Genomic DNA, 18,144 nt, shown 5'->3' on the forward strand with positions numbered 1-18,144 from the left:
ACATTAATTATATTTGTATCTCCGCTCTTAATGAAATAAATACCCATTCACACAAATACCCACAAACACATTTTTTTTGTCACACAATGTGACCTGCTATCCAGGCAGCTCAATTAACCACTCCTGCACCAAGACAAGTCAGGTTGGAAAAAGAAAGAAAAAGTCAAATAATAATAGAGAATGCTGGTTCTGTAAACTACTGGCCTTTAGAGCTTGTTGTAAGGCGAAGGAATTTAAAAAAAAGATAAAAGTACAAAATCATAGTAAGACAAATTACTCTAAAATGAATATACAAGATCTAGAGCAGACTCAGAGATTTATTTTCCACCCACTGCATTTATCCTTTAGATATATTAATCCCTTAATGCAATTATTTTGAAGGAGTGGGAAATAGAAGCATTCTTTGTTAAGGACACACCAAAAAACATTATGGCTATTCCTATGAATATGATTATCTGAATATTCAACAAAGTTATCTCCTCCCAAAATTCACTAGCAAATTTAAAAATAATGCCCTTCTAGGACTTGATCTTCAGAGAGACTGAACGCTTCCAATGACATACTGAGCATCTTTGACATAGTTTGACCTTACAGCACACAGTGCCTATCAAAACTGTTAAGTAAACTACTCATTAAAACAGTGGTATAATGTTTGCTGAATATTTCTCTATTTAAATTCTGCATATGGTGCACAGTGAAATCTCACAGTCTACTAGTGAATATTAACAATTACTGTTAAAAGTGTTATATTATGTCTCTTTTGTTTCCTCAATATCAATAGATTTTGAATTTAATTAGTATACAATGCAGTGTTAAGATTAATTAGTATCCACTACTGGGGAATCATGTCCATTATAGGATTGAGAAGTTAGGCCAGAAACATGAAAATTTGGGAACATATTTCCTCTCTTCTGAGAAAAAGGTAAAGAAAAACCATTATCAAGATTTGTTCTGGAGAGATTGGTCTATTATAAATCAAATAAGTAAGTTAATTAAGATCTAGTCTTAGACTTTTCCACTTCTACTTCTATTAGAGTTCAATTTGCAAGCACTTGTAGCCTAAAAAAATTTATGTTGCCTTGCTCATTTTCAATACAATATAATCTGTGAAGTCTCAGATTAAAAAACTGAAAAATCCCGTTTGGGAAACACCCTTTACCAAAGATAATTGTGGCAAATCTAACTTGACAATTCTCAGCTGTTGTGCTCATTGCCATGTGCAATTCCAGAGTTTCACTGACACTATTTATAGGGAGTTATTCTCAACAGTAAATAATTGTTATGCTTTACATAACGCTTTAGCAGGACTGAGACCTTAACTTTGATCTGATAGATGGTTCTGTTTCTAGATGAATTCAATTTTTAGGGCTATTTTAGAGATTTTTTTGGATCCTATTGCTGTTGTGTAGCAACTATTATGACTATCTGTACTGCATTTGTCCTGTGATGCAAAACCTTAGGACATGAAGAAAAATAAACACTGAACTGTAAAATGCTTAAGTGTAGAACTCAAAAACCTAATCCATCACTCTACCTCCCAAACTCAAGCTACAATTAATTGAGTTTGCTGATGTCCCACATCTGCAACCTAGTAAAGTTCATGACTGTTATGCTGCACAGCTGTAGTTTAAAGCCTCTCTTTGCATACAACTCACTGGCAGCAGAGCAAAAACCATTTTTGTGTTTTTAACATACAGACCAGTTATAAGTATGAAAGCCTCCATGTTTGGAATGAAAAACCCAGCTTCCATTAACTTTACCAAAAATCTTATAAAATATAAATTCTGATTAATTTTCAAGTAGTGATACTGTAATTACAATGACTTTGTTTCTCTTTCATTTGATTTAAGAGTGCCTGATCTCTTAAGGTGAAAATACTAACACAAAGTACCATTATAAAAAGATTTTATTGTGGAATAAATTAGTAAAATCAAAACGTATTTGAACCTTTGCTTCTGTTGTGATGAATGGGATTAAGAGAAAAAAAAACCACACTAAACCCAAATGGAAACATGCTATATTTCAGTGAATGACATACACCAAACCAAGAGACCTACCAGTACTTACTGCTAGAGGAAGAGCCTGTGCACAATAGGAGTGCACAGTGACAAGCATGACAGCTCAAACCACAGTTCTACTGAAAACAGTGGCAAAGCACCTATGATTTTGACTTGCCAAGATTACACTCCATATGTGTCCAGTAGTACCTTTTCATGGGACTGAAATGCAAGAAAATCTTTTTCCTTCAGTTTCTGAGTTGTCATGAGTTATCACAGTTATGCACATGTTAATACTGGAGACAGTACTCTTATCAACAAGAAATGGTGAAAATCCATTCTCTAAAGTGATTTTGGGAAAGGCCATAGTTCTTTTGTTCTTTAGTGGGGATAAAGCTAGCCTGAAATTATTTTTTCACATTCTCTCTTAGCACATGGTCCATTAGTTGTTTGTTTTAGTGTGGTTTGGTAAACAAACATACCCTGTTACAGTTACTTTTCATCTGAAGTTTGTAAGCAAGGGTAGAGACTCAAAGGCAGAAAGAACAAAGACTAAAAATCAATACTGAGGAGGTGAAATGATCTTTAGACAGGTGAATTATAAATAACTTGTGTCTAGAAAAAAAATTCTACTTTGGACAAAAAAATTATCTTGTTAAAACATGACTAACCAAACCCTTCATCCCAGCTGTGAAAACTCTCATTCCAATTCTCTTTGACAGATTATGCTTAAAAATAAAGGCGCCACAAACAAGGAGTGTTTATCAGCAATGATATATTGATACTCCATTACCCTAATGCATGAGCAATACCCAAAAAATTATTAGATATGATGTTGCTGCAGTGATACTCAGCTTTGTATTTCTTCTCAGTAGCCAAGCAAAACCCCTACTGATCCTCAGAGCAAGGACAAAGATGTTTCACAGCATTTGTACTCTTCTGGTAGGAAGGCTGGAGGATTTCCCTTTTCCTCCCTTCAGAAGACAACTTTCTCCCCTATCTCAAGCAAGGACCTAAGGCAGAGCAGAGCTACCCTGACAGAAGTTCTAAAGGTCTGTGAGTCATAGCAAGGACAAAAGTCAGCAAAGACTGTGTTTCAAGAATAGAAGATCTTGATGTGATGCAGCTTTTCTAAGAAGGTAAAACCCTTGCAGTCTCAAAACCCCCCAGGGGTGCTTTGCCCAAGCAATCCAACAGTACCACCCCTTACAGATGATGCTGCAAAAATTCTCAAATATCAGGATAGTGAGTAAAATGGTCTGACTCCTCAGTGGTGAATGTACCAAGGCTGCCCTTAATTTTCCCAACCAAAATCCTCTATTCTTACAAGGGGACTCTATTTTCTACCTCATGTGATTCCTTCTCCCTCTGATGCTTTAGCAGCAACAGTGATAAACTAAAACCAGAGACAATCAGGAGTACATTCTATCTAAATGGAAGCATACACATTCATGTTGCACACTACAGTAGTGGCAGCACAAGAAGCTGTGTCTGTAGAAAAAAAGTGACAGATATGGAAGCAGTTGGGAGAACTGTTAGGTTAAATCAGAATACATTCATTCAGTTTTCAAGTTAAAGGGCCCTAGGAAAAAAAGTGCAGATTTCAAAACAAGGCAAATGTGACTAAGTTTCCAGTGAAAGATGACAAAACAAGCTGTATATGCTACAAAATTAGTTCCAGAATGTCTGAGTTCCAGTGTGTCATATGAGTAGTTGCACACTCTGTCAATGATAAATTACTATTACAAATGTATATTTAATGTCCCGCTATTAATTTCTGGCCCTTTAAATTGCACAGACTGCTAATGTGAAATAGAAACATTTGTTAAGACGGGATAAGTGTACTTGATAAATTACAGGGATTAACATGATCTTAAATTAGTAAAAGAATTTAGCTTTTTAGTATTTATTTTCTTGATGCTGCTCAGTTTTTGACAGTGGAAGATATGACAGTTATATAAATATACTTCAAACAGAGGATCATCTCAGGGTGGGAAAGGCATCTTTTTGTTCTTTTTGGTATTTAAAGAACTACATTCTCAGTCCTTGTCAGACCCACGATTCCAGTCTCGCATTGCCTCTCACTTCTGGGATAGCACCACCCAGTGGCTGCGACATGTATGGGAGACCGCTGCATGGCAAAACCCACCTACACCGCACATTCCAGAGATAGCTGCGAGCAGATGTGAGAATGTGCTGTCACTCATCTTCAAACAAAACATCACACATACTGGCAGAAGGCCCATTTCAAGTCAGGGTTACCTGAAAAGATGGAATATGGCTCTCACATAAATTACTAACTTTTGCATTAGTCAGTAATTGACCAAAAGCTAGAGAAAACTGTACCAAGAATGAAGCTCATGTTGAGTGGGGGAAAGAGGGCTAAGAGTCAGGGACAGAGTTCAATGGGACATATACACACTCACTATTCTTTTGTTTACAAAAGCATCTTTGTAGAAAGTTAAGAGTATAGCATTATCTTTCTTCGCTGAGCAGACAAAGCAGCATTGCCAGCAATGCACTCTGTTTTCAGCCAAACGTTTCATTTATCTTGCAAGCTGCCAAAACTAAACCTGGTAACAATCTGATTTTAGAACACAGAGGCCCCAGCACAGGATGCAAATGTCAATTATATTAGACAGTTGGAAAAAAAGAGCAAAATCACAAAGGCTCTTAAAAAATAAAAATTACATAAGAGCTTTAACTATTCTTTTAACACCATGCACAGATGCACACGCACAATAATCTTTTTATCAGGATGTCCTGTACCAACTTGACAAATAGAAACAACACTTGCTGTGTGCTCCTCACAGAAAGGTAAATGGAGGGAGAAAGCATTCAATTAATGTAAATAGGAAACAAGGAAGGAATGTAAGAGATGTAAAAAAGTGGGCAAAATACACCAGCATGGTAACTGTACATTAATTGCAATGAGAAGTATCTCTTAATTGAGCCTTCTATGCATCTTAGGCAAAATACTCAAGTTGAGTGTTGCTGCTACTGAAAATAACACTATAAGGTCAGAAAAAGAGGCATTTGCATGAAGGCATCAGTATTCTGATTTAAAAATAGCAATAAAATAAAAATTATATTTGCAATAATTTGTAGTGATAACTGGGACAAAACACCTAATCAGTTTCGTTCTGACAAAACTCTTGCAAAGAGGGGTGTGGAGGCACATTTGACCATGTGTGAGCTTGCTTCCTTGCTTCACTTGATCAGAATCTCTTTTATCAATTTAACACAGAGTCAAATGTAGAGTAGTAGTAGACAGAAAGATCCTTTGTTCCCCACTTGGGCACAAACCAATCCTCCATCATAAACTACATTCCCTTCCATCTAAACTCATCACAGCTGAAAGGAGAAGCTGATTCCTCATTGGATCCTCACCTCTAAGGGACATCTAAAACTGTAATTTCAAGGGGGATAGTTGAAAGCCTTTCAATTACAGGAAAAACGACCCTGTAACAGGAACCTATCTTCTGTAGTATATAAACAGATATGATATCAATTTTAAATGTGCAAAAAACCTCCAATATAATTTTTTTCCCAGATGTTCTTTTTCTACTCAGAAATGTCAAGAGAGGTTAAATGCATCACCAGATGGGTTATGACTGGGTTACTGACTGTCCAGAAATTCAAGGCAGAGAGTTGCTGCACAGGCACAGAATTGCCTCTACAGCTTATGTATAATAACCTTACACAGCACTATCTAATGCATCCACCAAGTATTCTACCTAAACATACAACCTCTTCTGCATATGTCAGCTCACAATAATTTTGCGCTCTAGTACAATCCATTGTATTTAGAATTAGTATTACATATTTTTCTCACCCATTATGAAAAAGATACTTTAAGAGTGTAGAAAGTATTGAAAGAAGTATTCATTTGCCGGCTTGTTTGCATGGACACTGCAGAACTATCATTTGCATATGGTACTGACATTCTGGCATCTATCCATGGAGTAATCAAACTCCATCTTGCTGTTTTATTTAGCTACAGATCTGGCACTTTCATGGAAGTCAAAGTCAACAAACTTTATATCAACAGAATGACTTCTAGCCTATTAGTATATGGTTTTTATAATTTGTAAGAAACTAGGTATTACATTAGTACTTCTAAATAGATGGATATTACCTGCAAAAGACCTTGATCTTACATCACATGATTTATGAACTCTAAGGCATGGTACACAAGAATCTATCAACTGAGTACTGATCTTCATAAAGGACGAAAACCTAGAAACTCCTGTATTGTTATCCTGCTCTGAGAATAAGCTCTTGCCCTACACATCTGACAATCTCCCTTTCTCTGGAGTCAGGGAAGAATCTTGCTGCACAAGATTAATGAAAGGAAATTAAATCTTGAAATCAGAGAACAAGGTGTAACAAACACTCTGGAAAGGAGATATCATAAAATCATCGAAAAGAGATTGTCCAGAATCAAGTAGGAGTTTGAGAGGAACAGGTAGTTGAAGAAGCGAAAATGTTAGCAAAGCTGTGCAGAACATACCTGTTTTTGTTAATGGGCTGGAGAACAGCTGCTGAAGAAGTTTGTTCTCTGAAGTTCGCAACACCACCACTACGTCAGCAGGAAGAGTGTCTCTATTCTTCTCAAGGAAGGCAGAGGCATCATATAACACCTAGAGTGGGAAAACAGAATCAAATTTTGATGAAAACCTATGTTCTTTAAAATGTGAACAGTCAGGATGACCAAGTAGACCATCTAGCTTGGTCGGACAAACAAATGAGTTATCTGCAAGGGACTTAAAAGTGAACTATAGCAGAGGGTTCAGAACATAAATTGGCTATACAGAGTGCCTATACTCATAGAATGCCATCGCATATCAAATTGGGTTAAATGGTTTAAATCCTGCTGTGCTATGCTCAGCCATGTCAAACAATTCTATGCATGATGCAATACAGCAGAGATACTTCCTTAAAGCTTAACTTGATCATTTATGCGTGATGTTAGAAATGGTTCTCAGGTGGTCACTTTCTATTGGTTGTCTGCATCAAACCTGTGATCTATAAGCAGACCTGCTGGAGGAACAGTAATAAGTTGGACACAATATAGGTACACTAAAACAGCTTCTCATAGCATTGAAAATCACATCAGGAAAACAAAACATTCCCCTATTTCAATTATTTTAGCTATTTTGATTAGAAATTAATCCCTGGATATTTGTATTAATATAAGAGTAAGTTAATTTTTCATTTTGTTTAATTGCAATGATTTTTAGAGCTGTTTTATTATCACTAGCAATATTCCTCTCTAGTCCACTTCCCTGGAGTCCATTAAACTACACAGAAACTGAATTTCTCTGGCAGTAGAAAACTGGCCATTATTGTTTTTATTATTAGGCCATGTGGGTACAAAGAACTAACTAAAACTGTATGAATTTTAATAGCTATTCTTAACAAGACAGAAAGCCTGACCAAAGTTACTAGAATACATCTTAAAATTTTGGAATCTTACAATGATCCAGAGACGGGACTTAACTGGTAACTATATAAAACATGGTTATTTTGATTTTGTCTATGAACAAATATTTGGGCCTGAAATCATAAGCAGAGCTCATGTTATGGTGCAAACTGGACTGTTACTCCATATAAAATAATATGTGAATGCGAATCTTTGAGAACAAAAGCAATTAGGTATTACAGAGTACAAGAAAACATCTCTACCAGCACGTCCCAATCTTTCCAATGCACTCTGTAGGATTTAAAGTTTTATTACAGATGATGGTTTACATTGCTTTTCATGCATATATACTATCAGTATAGTATAGTTACTCTCAGTAACATGCTGTTACCAAGCACATAACCTGCCCTGGCTCCAGAGAGTTGCTCCTTTGAAACGACTGTAGTACCAGCATTTCTGAGGGCAGATTTCTTGCAGAAAAAAGATGCTTACTGTCTACACAATCTGTGTAAGAGCCCTAAGGACAGGCTCCAAAATGGACTGCTACACATAAAAATTTCATTGGGGAGCATATGTTTGCATAAACTTTATAATTTTTTCTATTAAAATGAGGAGGAAAAAAATCCTAAAGCAGAAACTCTGTATACAAGTAATGACCATAACCACTATTATGTGAACTAAATAAAAATCACATGACCTTACCTTTCCAGCATAGTGCTGAATACCAAATGACAGTTCCACTCCTTTTGGTCTCCAAAAGTATTTGCATCTTAAGTTATCTTCAAATTTATCTAGACATCAAGACATTGAGAAAAGGTGTTGATTTAAGTGACAAAGTGATCAACTACAATCTTCATCCTAATTATTTTGCTCAATTGCTGCTCAAGAAGTCAGAACTGCTATAAACACATATTATTAGATTGCTCAGAAATACCAAGCTGTTGCATCTGAACAAAACTGATCCTTTTAAACTAGCCCAGTAAGACTGTCTTTCAAAAATCACTGTTTGTTGATACCTTTGTGCATAGAAAAATATTAAGTAGGAGGGCCCAATGAGAAGATGTGATGATTTCTCATATTTTGCAATGAATTTACTTATGTATATGCAGGGTTTGGGGTGAGTTTATTTGTGATACAGACATACATTGAAAACTGTGCATCTATCACAGTCACTTAAACTTATTTTCTCTATCTTCCTTTCTGCATTCATTTAGCTTTTTGCATCACATTTTAAGGATCTGTTAATGTGCCCAGTCTGGAACTGTCTCTCATTGAGACCACTTCTAAGGTGACTGTGTTTCCTGTGAAACACCTAAAGAGCTGACAAAAAAAGGAACATCAGTTTCTAAGAAAAAAATGTTGTTTATGCCCTGTAAAATTTTGTAGGTTCTTTAATATTTTGTAGTGAAATTAGTGCTGTCTGTCCAACACCGAGAGCCAACGTAGCAATTCATGCTTGATGAGCTAAGGAAAAATCCCTGGAAAGAAGGATGCAAAGGAACCCATGTTAATAAGAATTAGTATTTATACTGTGAAACTTGCTATTATACTAATTTACCTGAAGAAGCAACTAGAGACCTGACACCAGAATCAATTGATAACATTCACTGTCATGCTGTGTATGTCAGAAAATATTGTCAAAATGGTTTTTCTAATGTTAGAATCCATTAATATTTTTGTTAGGTTTTTCCTTCTATCACCACTTAATTGAGCTTGCATTTAAAACCTAAGTTTGGAATTTCTGGGGGCTGGGACAGAGTGGTGGAATTAATGAATGTCTGGCACACCTTGACAGGGCAAAATATCCCACTCTGCTGTCTGCTTGAGGGATCCCACTGTTCTATGTACACATCAGCAGTGAGGCCGATCGACACTGGCCCAGGTAAAGTACCTCAGGAAGTAGGAGTTCAATATTCAGTATTAACTGATTTCTACAACCCACATGGAGGCAGAAAACTTTAATACTCAAAGGAGGAGTGTAGGAGGTCTACCCTGGAGTGTGCCTGCCTTTGCCGTTCCAGCCGCTGCTCCGAGGTTCCTGCCGCAGCCCACTCGGCCACCCAGCCCTCCCGCCATTCCCCGTGAGGGAGACGCAGCTGAGCTCGCGCCACAGCGCCCCCTGCAGGTGGAATCAGGCACCAGCCCTGCCCGGCCGGGAGCCAGCAGCGCCCCCTGCGGGCTGTGCCTGCAACTGCACCGAAGGGGAAATGCCCGCGGCCCAGAGAAGGTGGCCACTGGGTTTCTGGTTTGATTTGTTTGTCTTGTTACACATACACATACGTATGTATATTAACAAAGAACTGTTATTCCTTTTCCCTTATCTTTGCCTGAAAGCCCCTTAATTTCAAAGTTATAATAATAATTCAGAGGGAAAGAGGTCATATTTTCCATTCCAAAGGAGGTTTCTGCCTTCCTTGGCAGACACCTGTGTTTCAAACCAAGACAAGGGAGTGGAATGAAGCCATAGTACTCATTCTATCTGTGACCTGAGTTCTGGTTTCAGCTCAGGCTAGCAGTAGGGAAAAATCTCGTACATGTATTGTGCAATTTAACTGGAAACAGTTCTTTAACAGTTTAGGTATCTGTGGCACATTCCATTGAAGGAAATGAAACTGATTCATATTGCAGAGAAAAATGCAGCTCTAGCAAACAAATTCAAGACAACAGCTTTAAACATGGCATGTGCTGCATATTTTAAGGTTGGCACCAAAATTTTTTAAAATATATGTAAAATATGCAGGAAGACAAGGAAATATTAAGCCAGATGGCAGAAATAAGACACACTTCCTATTTATGATGAGATAATACAGAGTGAAGCAGTATTTTCTAATTGGATAAACATAGGCTTAGGAGCCTGGGAGGTCTAAATTTTACTTTCAACACTATGTTACTCACAGGGTGGTCCTAGATACAAGATTCTACTATGTCTCAGCCTTCCTTTCAGTAAATAGGGAAAAATACTACTTGATGTACCCCTCGTACACAGACAAGACACTGGATATTTCCTTGAAATGTCAGAAAAGTAACAGTCCCTTGCCACCTGATACTTAAGACAATTTTTCCAATTTCAAAGGGATAGAAAACATGTAAGCAGAAAAAAAATCATGAAGCACTATGAAAAATACACTTAGAATGTCAAATGAAATTACACAGCCTCAGGACAAATAGGGTAGGAAAACTTGAATAAAGATGACACTGCACTTACAATACATCTGTCATTTCCCAGACTTTTCCCAGAGTTTTACTTCCACATACCAACTAAAGTTAGGTCTGTTGCCTGAGGAAATCGACTTTCTTCATCCAGCAGAGACAGGAGACCCATGGGTTTCTGAAGGAACATATCTAGAAGTGGACGGTTGTCCTCATACTCCACTGCAGTGGCATCAATTCCCTCACTCTGATACTCCATCTACAAAAGTCACCAGCACAGTTTTATGAAACAGTAAAAGCAACATCATCATTATTAGGGCATTTATGATGCACAGCAATGCTCTACAGGCCTCAACAACATTATTCACAAAACTTCAACAGAAAGATGTAATTATCTCACATTTAATCACACACTCATTTTATAAAGTACTCCTGAATACGATCATGGTGCAGGACGTTAGATTCAGCTTGACCTCAACAGAGTTGAATTTACCTGCTCCAGTGCAAAGATATGTTGATTGAAATAAAACTGGATCTGTTCATTAGCAATATTTATGCACAGCTGTTCAAAAGAATTTCTTGTGAAGTTCTCAAATCCAAATATGTCTAGTATCCCAACATTCATCCCATTTTCAGCACTGCTGCATGTGAAAATACAAACAAAATTCATTAGGGGCAACACTAAATAAAAATAAAAATAAACTTGGTAACTAAGATTGCATAACTCATTCAATCTGCTGCAAAAATAAAGGCAGAAAAGAATCTCTGAACCTAAAACATTTGTTCAGCATTGGTTAGACTTTTGTTTTCCACTTGCTTTTTGCAAATTGCCATGAAGAAGGCAGGAAAATCATAGGTACAGAGTAACAGATGCTTAGCAGCCATATTGAAACAAGGGTTTTCAGTAGGCAGATCCCAAATAAAATCTACTGCCAGCTCCTCCAGGCAGAGAAAAGGTGTCAAGATTTGATAGCATATTTTTGCTACACTCATTCAGAAAGGTAATTACCAAATCTGCTGCTGCTACAAGCTGGACTGTTAAAAGCCCATGTGCTAACTCAAGTATACTCAGTCACTACCTGAACTGAGAATATGTCTATATGACATAGTGAAGTAGCAAGCAGAGATCTCAGATCAGAGGCACTTTCACATCACCTGAGAGGTTCCCTTGTTTCTAAAATCTCTACAGCTTCTTCAAAAGATCAAACCAGCCAGATCAGTGCCTAGCAATGAAATCATAAGGAGGTAGAATATAATGTTTCCGTAATTATAAAAAATAAAAAAATAATCACATCTCAAGTAGCAGCACAATAACAATCTGAAATCTGCTTTTATTACTTGCTTACAAAAATGGGGGACTGTAAGAACTGTGAATATATACTAAAGTTTTTCAGTGTACTTCAATTATTTATCAGTCTTTTGTATGACTTTCATGTTCACTACATAGGAAGTATCTTTCTAAAAAAATGGTACAACACTTCAACCACCCAGTTTCTGTTGACTTCAGTAGCTAAATTCTATTCAGCTCTTTGAAAATGATGGGCTTAATGTCCTGGAAACAGGATTCAGTATCACAGCATGAAAGCCATTTTGAAGCCTTAGCCAAAATAAACACAGCACTCTTTCTGAGAAATCAAAAATATACAAATGGATGAACCCATCAGACATATGCACAGTAAGTACACATGAGTCAGCGATGTGTAACTTGCCATATATTTTTATCTGGTTGAAGCAGCGTATTAATACGATTTACAATCCAGCTGAAGAGCCGGCTATAAAGCGCTTTGGACATGGCATCTCGCACATCCGCTGCTTTGTCCACCGTGTTCGTTCGGATAATAGTCTCCCCCCGTGTTACAACGCAGTGGGAGGTTAGGGCCTCTTGGAGTTCTTCTGACCCAATGCTTAGTAGTGCAGCAGCTAAAAGACAGTGGAAAAAGACACACAACTGTGACTATGCAGTGGAAATCACTAGCATTGACCAACTGCTACCATATCACAAATGGAGTCAAATTGCATATACAGAACTGACAATATTAAAAAGCATATACCGTTATCTAAGGCTTCTGGGTTAGGAACCTCACTTTTATCTGTTTGGTGTTGCGAAGAAATAGCAGCAAACTCAATATTTCCAGTATTTAAGATTCCAGTCAGTATTCTGTACACTGAGTACACTTCCTGTAAAAGATGACAAGAAGCACTTTCAAGGAATTCAACTAGATACACATATCATATTTAGGTTATGAAAGAAGAACATGGGCACAGGAATGGATATTAAAGCTTGTAGCTTTCTCTGAGACCAAGTTCTACAAGTTCAAGTAAGCTTCTATTCACACAAGAAACAGTGCAACAGAATTGCCTGAGTACTACCTGGGACCTCAGGCTGGTCTTGCCTTCCGAGTGGGGGGTTATGCTTTCACAGTTCGCTTCTGTCATAACAGAGATTTTGTGGCTCACAAAATTTTATACATCCACAAAACCAAAGGGAAACACTGGAGGTAGTTTTCCTAAATAAGGTCAATAATGGTATAGCAACCGAATCTCTTACCTCATCAGTAAATCCTATAATTCTAAAACAATGCTGAATTGCTTCAAATTGTCTTCCATAGGAATCTTTAGTAACAATATCATGCATTACTCTTCCAGTTTCATTATCAATATATCTAAACAGAGTGGGAAAAGAAAGTATCACACTACCACATAAGTCAATACAAGCTAAAGTGACTTTAATACAAATACCTCAGTAACTGGAAAGAACATTTATCTCAATAACTTTCAATTGTATAGTTTGATGTTATAGTTTGTTTCTGTTGCATTAACATCTTATTCTTATTTATTAATGGATAATAATGCTACCAACATTTCACACACATCCCCTCAGCCAGTATACATAAGACGCATCCGAAGTACAAACACCAATTAAAAACCTCCAAAGCATATTCTGAGTTCTTCCTGAACCAGAAGCGTTACAGTAAGAAATCATAAGGAGGGTTGTCTGCATTTGCAAGTATGCCAAAATATCTACATAATGAGCTTGGTTCTTCCTCCTCCTGTTTTAATAGTTCAACTTCTCAAACAAATGCAAATAATTTAATACCATAATGTCCATCTTCTTCTCACCTTGGGAGGATTAAAAAAGATGCTTAAGGAATGGAGAAGGATTAAGGAAGATTTTAAAGCATCATACTGAAAGCAAGTGCTGATCAATAGCTAATTACAATGAGCAGTTAAAACAAGCGATAGTTACCTAGGAGGCTTTTTATCAGGAAGTCTATATTCAGAAAGTTTCTTCTGATGATAAAGGCCAGCATAAATATAATAAAATATATGGAAATTTTTTTCTCCCCTGGAAAAAAAAAATAGTATCCTTTTAAAGCACCTGTGTTTATTCTTGTGGCATCTTGTATAATGAATGTAAAAGTAGTTCTTATAATGAGCTCACTGAAGCAAGGTAGCAAATCTCCCACTTGTTTTAATAGTGTAGGATCAGTAGCTGTGAAACACAGAAAATCCAGTGAACAATATTTCCCCAAAGAATTAAGTGTCTCTGGCTTTTACTCTAAAAGCACAGGACTATTCTTGCTGTCACAGCGCTGTACAAAGGATTTTTTTTTTTTTAGCAGAAGATGGAAAAATGTCTAAACCTCAGAATTTTTGATAATTAAATCAATTCAAACAATACATAAATGCCATAGGACAGACAATTAATATACCTACACAGCCTGTTTTACGACCCTTGATTTTTCAAGTAGATATTCAGAAATCTTTGCCCCCATTACAGCTCCTGTAGGTGTAAACATCATTTCCAGGTATTTTCCAAAGCGACTTGAGTTGTCATTGATGGCAGTGCAGGCATTTCCAAATGCTTCAACCAGAGGATTCACCTGAAGAATTTTCTCACGCAAAGCACGGTTATTTGCCTTGACAGAAGAGATACAAATCAGAATGATAATTAAAAGGATATAATGCTCCCAATCCAATTCTTGCTACAGAAGCAAAGGATCCTTTTCTCATGCTTGTATGGAATTAGGTACTGTGCTAACCTTACTACTTACACAACAAGGGGTCCAACAAACTGATAAGAAAATCTCCCCCAGGTAGCAAAATACGGATTCTTCTTTCTCTGCAATTGTTCCACCTTTGACTTGTTTTATAATTAGTTAAGAGTACCAAAACCACAGTAGACTAAAGCTGCCTACTTAGGGTTAAGTTGACAAAGTTAACTTTTCCATTATTTTGTGCTAATAGCATTACTCATAACATTTAAATGTGTAATAACTCCTAAGATTAGAGCCACAGTAATATTTTCATTCTTTCTTGTATAAATAAACCATGTTATATGTGATAAACACTGTATGTAACTACAGGTACTCAACACTCAGAATCTAGCACCTTCTCTTTAAAAAATTATTGACTGGCTTGACGTGAGTCATACTCTTGTATCTTAATTCAGTACTCTCACATGCATGATTACTATGTCCCTAAATCAAGTGTGACAATTCATATGAACAGCTTTAAGTATTAGAGATTAAATCACATGGGGTAGGGTTGGGAGGATTTCTTCATAATTTTACATAATTGGCTAGGAAATACCTTTCCCAAGAAGGTCAAATGTTGGACGATCAGATGAGCACTTTCTGTCTTTCCAGCACCACTTTCTCCACTGATGATAATGCACTGAACACAGAAAACAAAATACTTAAGTTCACAGTTCACCACATGGTCAATTTCTGCTATTACTACTCCTACCTGTTATTTCATGTTTAGTACCAAAACTACTGAATATTTTAAGTGTCGACTCCCTTCTGAAAGAGGAAATCAGCAAAGACTCATTGTAGTAATTTATTCCCTAATTACTCAAATGCATTTGCAATGCCTGATCCCAAGGTGGATGCGGGAAGCAGTGACTGAATTTTGAAGGGCTAGAACACATAAACAAGTGACCATGTTTGAGCTCACTGCATTGGCTTCATACAAATTAAAATTAATCACAGGGTACAGCTGTTTTTAACACACTGACCAAAAGTTTGCTCTGAAAAATAATCTTAAATAATCCTGTCTAAACAGATTGTTCTGCAGGTGATGTTGATATTCAAGCTAGAACAGCAAACTAGCACCTAAACATTTCAGAAAAATATGCATCTGGGTGATTCTGGGAGGACATATCCACCTTCTTCCTGCATCAACAGTCCTTAACACATGGTATTTTACAGGCTCTTCAAAAGGCTTCCAGACTCAAGAGACTGCCTAGAATGGTCTAAATCACTTTCCTTCTCGCTGCTGCTATGCTTCATGAGCAAAACGGAAGTGGAAAGCCAGTTCTTACCTGAACACTGAAGAATGCAGATCAGATAATAGAAAGTTTGAATTCTAACAGCATTTATTATTTATCCTTTTTTTTTCATGTATTCTACAGACCACCAGTATGGTACAGTATCAACTGACATATAATTAAAATGTTAACACCGAGCAGTAGCACAGATTCACAGGCTTTTATGTAAACATACAAGGTACTAAAATACTTGATGCAATGCCCCTTCATATAGAACCGCGCTTTGTGAAAAGGTTTGAAAGATGCAGCAGTTATCTAGTGGTACCTTATAGTGCCTGACAGCAGGTGCAGGGACCAACTCTCAATAATGTGTGCAATAGGACATTTGCAGCTCATTTATTTGCTTCCTGTCAGTTATTTTTGCTCTTGAAAATAGGTACCACATTGATTACACTACCTAACTTAATTTTGTGTGACTAGGGAAGACATGCACAACAGTTTACACAGTTAAGGTCCATGAGTCCTTGTAGAACTGGTCAGAACTTGACTATTGCTTTAGGAGAAAGTAGACTGAAGTTAACTTTCAAGCTTCACAAGAAACAAAAAAAAAAAGGGACAAAGTTCAATAGACAGTGCTTATCTGGTGCACCTTTATGTTAAGAACCAGCATAGCACTGGCCAGGTAGTGGAGATAAACAAGCTCCTGTAATACTTTGCAAACAGAAAACAGAAACTGATTTAGACCTGAATGAAGAGTATTTCCAAAAGAGGTACAAAACATATAATACTAAAGATGTGCAAAGTTAGCCTGACAAGCTATTGTAATTACCAATTTTTTTCCTTAGATAACAAATTCTCACGAGTTACTCTACATGAGTACTTGTCTTCTTTAATGCCTCCAGTAAAGAAAACATAAGTAATTAAAGAAATACTAACCATTTCCCAGGCCAGTGTACTTTCACATCATCAGTAAAACTGTTTTCTTCCTCTTCAATGTCCCCTTTATTTGTGTTATTTTCTAGTCATTTTCTGATTTCAGGCTTTTTGTTATTTTTTTCTGGTTTTGTGACTTTAAGAAAATGTTTTCTAATAATTATTGTGTGATGTGCAGGGTAAACCAGGAGGATTTTCTAAATAAAAATAATTATCAGCCTTCAATATTCATGTACATACAACACATCAAATTAGAAAGAGTATGAATGCAGTAAAATCTTCTGCAGCATGGTATTTTATTCTCATTAAAATCATTGCTATATAATCGGATTTGCGTCCTTATTACATTTATAATAAACCCATACTTAATTTATTTAACTAAAAATTCACTAACAGTTCCTTATGTCTTTTTGCAACAGAAAAGTGGTTCAAACTCTGTTAACCTGCTGTGGCATTGAGAACCTTCTATTTTACACAACTGTAAATTATTGAAATACCTAAGTCAAGACAGGCCTAGAATCAGAGTGTGCAGCAATATTTTGCTGCTGGAGTCAACAGCCAGGACTTCATGGGTGTCCAGGAAACTACATTGGTAAGGTACCTCTGTCATCTTATCAGACCTTTTATATCACTGTGTCCTCTTCAGAACTCCCAAATCTGACCAGATTTCTACTCTGGTTTTGCTGATTTCAGAATTACAGGCTTAAAGAAAAAATTTCCCAAAACACAACACAACAGAACATTATTCACAGTCCTGCAGCACAGTGGCAGCATGATTAATATAAATCCTAAACCAAAATGAACAGATTCTTACTTGATCCTTGCTGAATGTAACCATGCTTTGGTAGGCAGCATCTGCAGAGGCAAATATGTGGGGGGGATTTGATGAACGCTTCACACCATGGTAAAGCCTGGAGAACTGAATTCAAATACACACAATAGTCAAAATATGGAACTTAGCTGCATAATTAAGAACTGAAAAGAAGACAGTTACTATCATCTGCCTGTTCAACAGGAAGAAGTTGCCTGTTATACCACCAGAATTTCCACTGAATCACCTGGAACAGGAGTGGTAATTCTTGGCACTGCCCAATTTCCAGAACACAAATTACAACACACAGAACAACACAGAACACACCCCGATGTTTCCCACACAAGACAATGAAGAGAACTGTATCACAAAGAAGAGAATATCAAACACAAGCCTTCAAAGAAGGAAATAACAAATTTATAAAAAAAGAAACTTACAGTGAATCTGAATTCTGGCCCTCTATCTGAAGCCCTGGTTCAGGCATCCATGGAGACTAAGTTATTTCTAGCTCCACCTCTCCTCATATTTGTAGGGAATTAAACTGGCCTTTACGTTT

At 36.9% G+C, this 18,144-nt stretch overlaps 1 protein-coding gene across 6 annotated transcripts in view; it reads right to left on the reverse strand.

Moving 5' to 3' along the window:
* The window catches only part of MYO3B (myosin IIIB), a 220,684-nt gene that overhangs the window by 105,148 nt on the left and 97,392 nt on the right, over positions 1-18,144 (reverse strand). For all 6 annotated transcript variants that reach the window (XM_033065215.1, XM_033065218.1, XM_033065217.1 and 3 more), the window contains 11 exons: positions 17,592-17,696; positions 15,166-15,249; positions 14,290-14,492; positions 13,820-13,918; positions 13,121-13,235; positions 12,624-12,750; positions 12,282-12,492; positions 11,066-11,213; positions 10,678-10,831; positions 8,125-8,213; positions 6,511-6,640 (listed from right to left, as the gene is read on the reverse strand). In XM_033065215.1, the coding sequence (XP_032921106.1) occupies positions 6,511-6,640; positions 8,125-8,213; positions 10,678-10,831; positions 11,066-11,213; positions 12,282-12,492; positions 12,624-12,750; positions 13,121-13,235; positions 13,820-13,918; positions 14,290-14,492; positions 15,166-15,249; positions 17,592-17,696 (1,465 nt within the window). The remainder of the gene's footprint in view (positions 1-6,510; positions 6,641-8,124; positions 8,214-10,677; positions 10,832-11,065; positions 11,214-12,281; positions 12,493-12,623; positions 12,751-13,120; positions 13,236-13,819; positions 13,919-14,289; positions 14,493-15,165; positions 15,250-17,591; positions 17,697-18,144) is intronic.

The sequence above is a fragment of the Catharus ustulatus genome, chromosome 7 (assembly GCF_009819885.2).
Source record: "Catharus ustulatus isolate bCatUst1 chromosome 7, bCatUst1.pri.v2, whole genome shotgun sequence".
NCBI classification, from domain to species: Eukaryota; Metazoa; Chordata; class Aves; order Passeriformes; family Turdidae; genus Catharus; species Catharus ustulatus.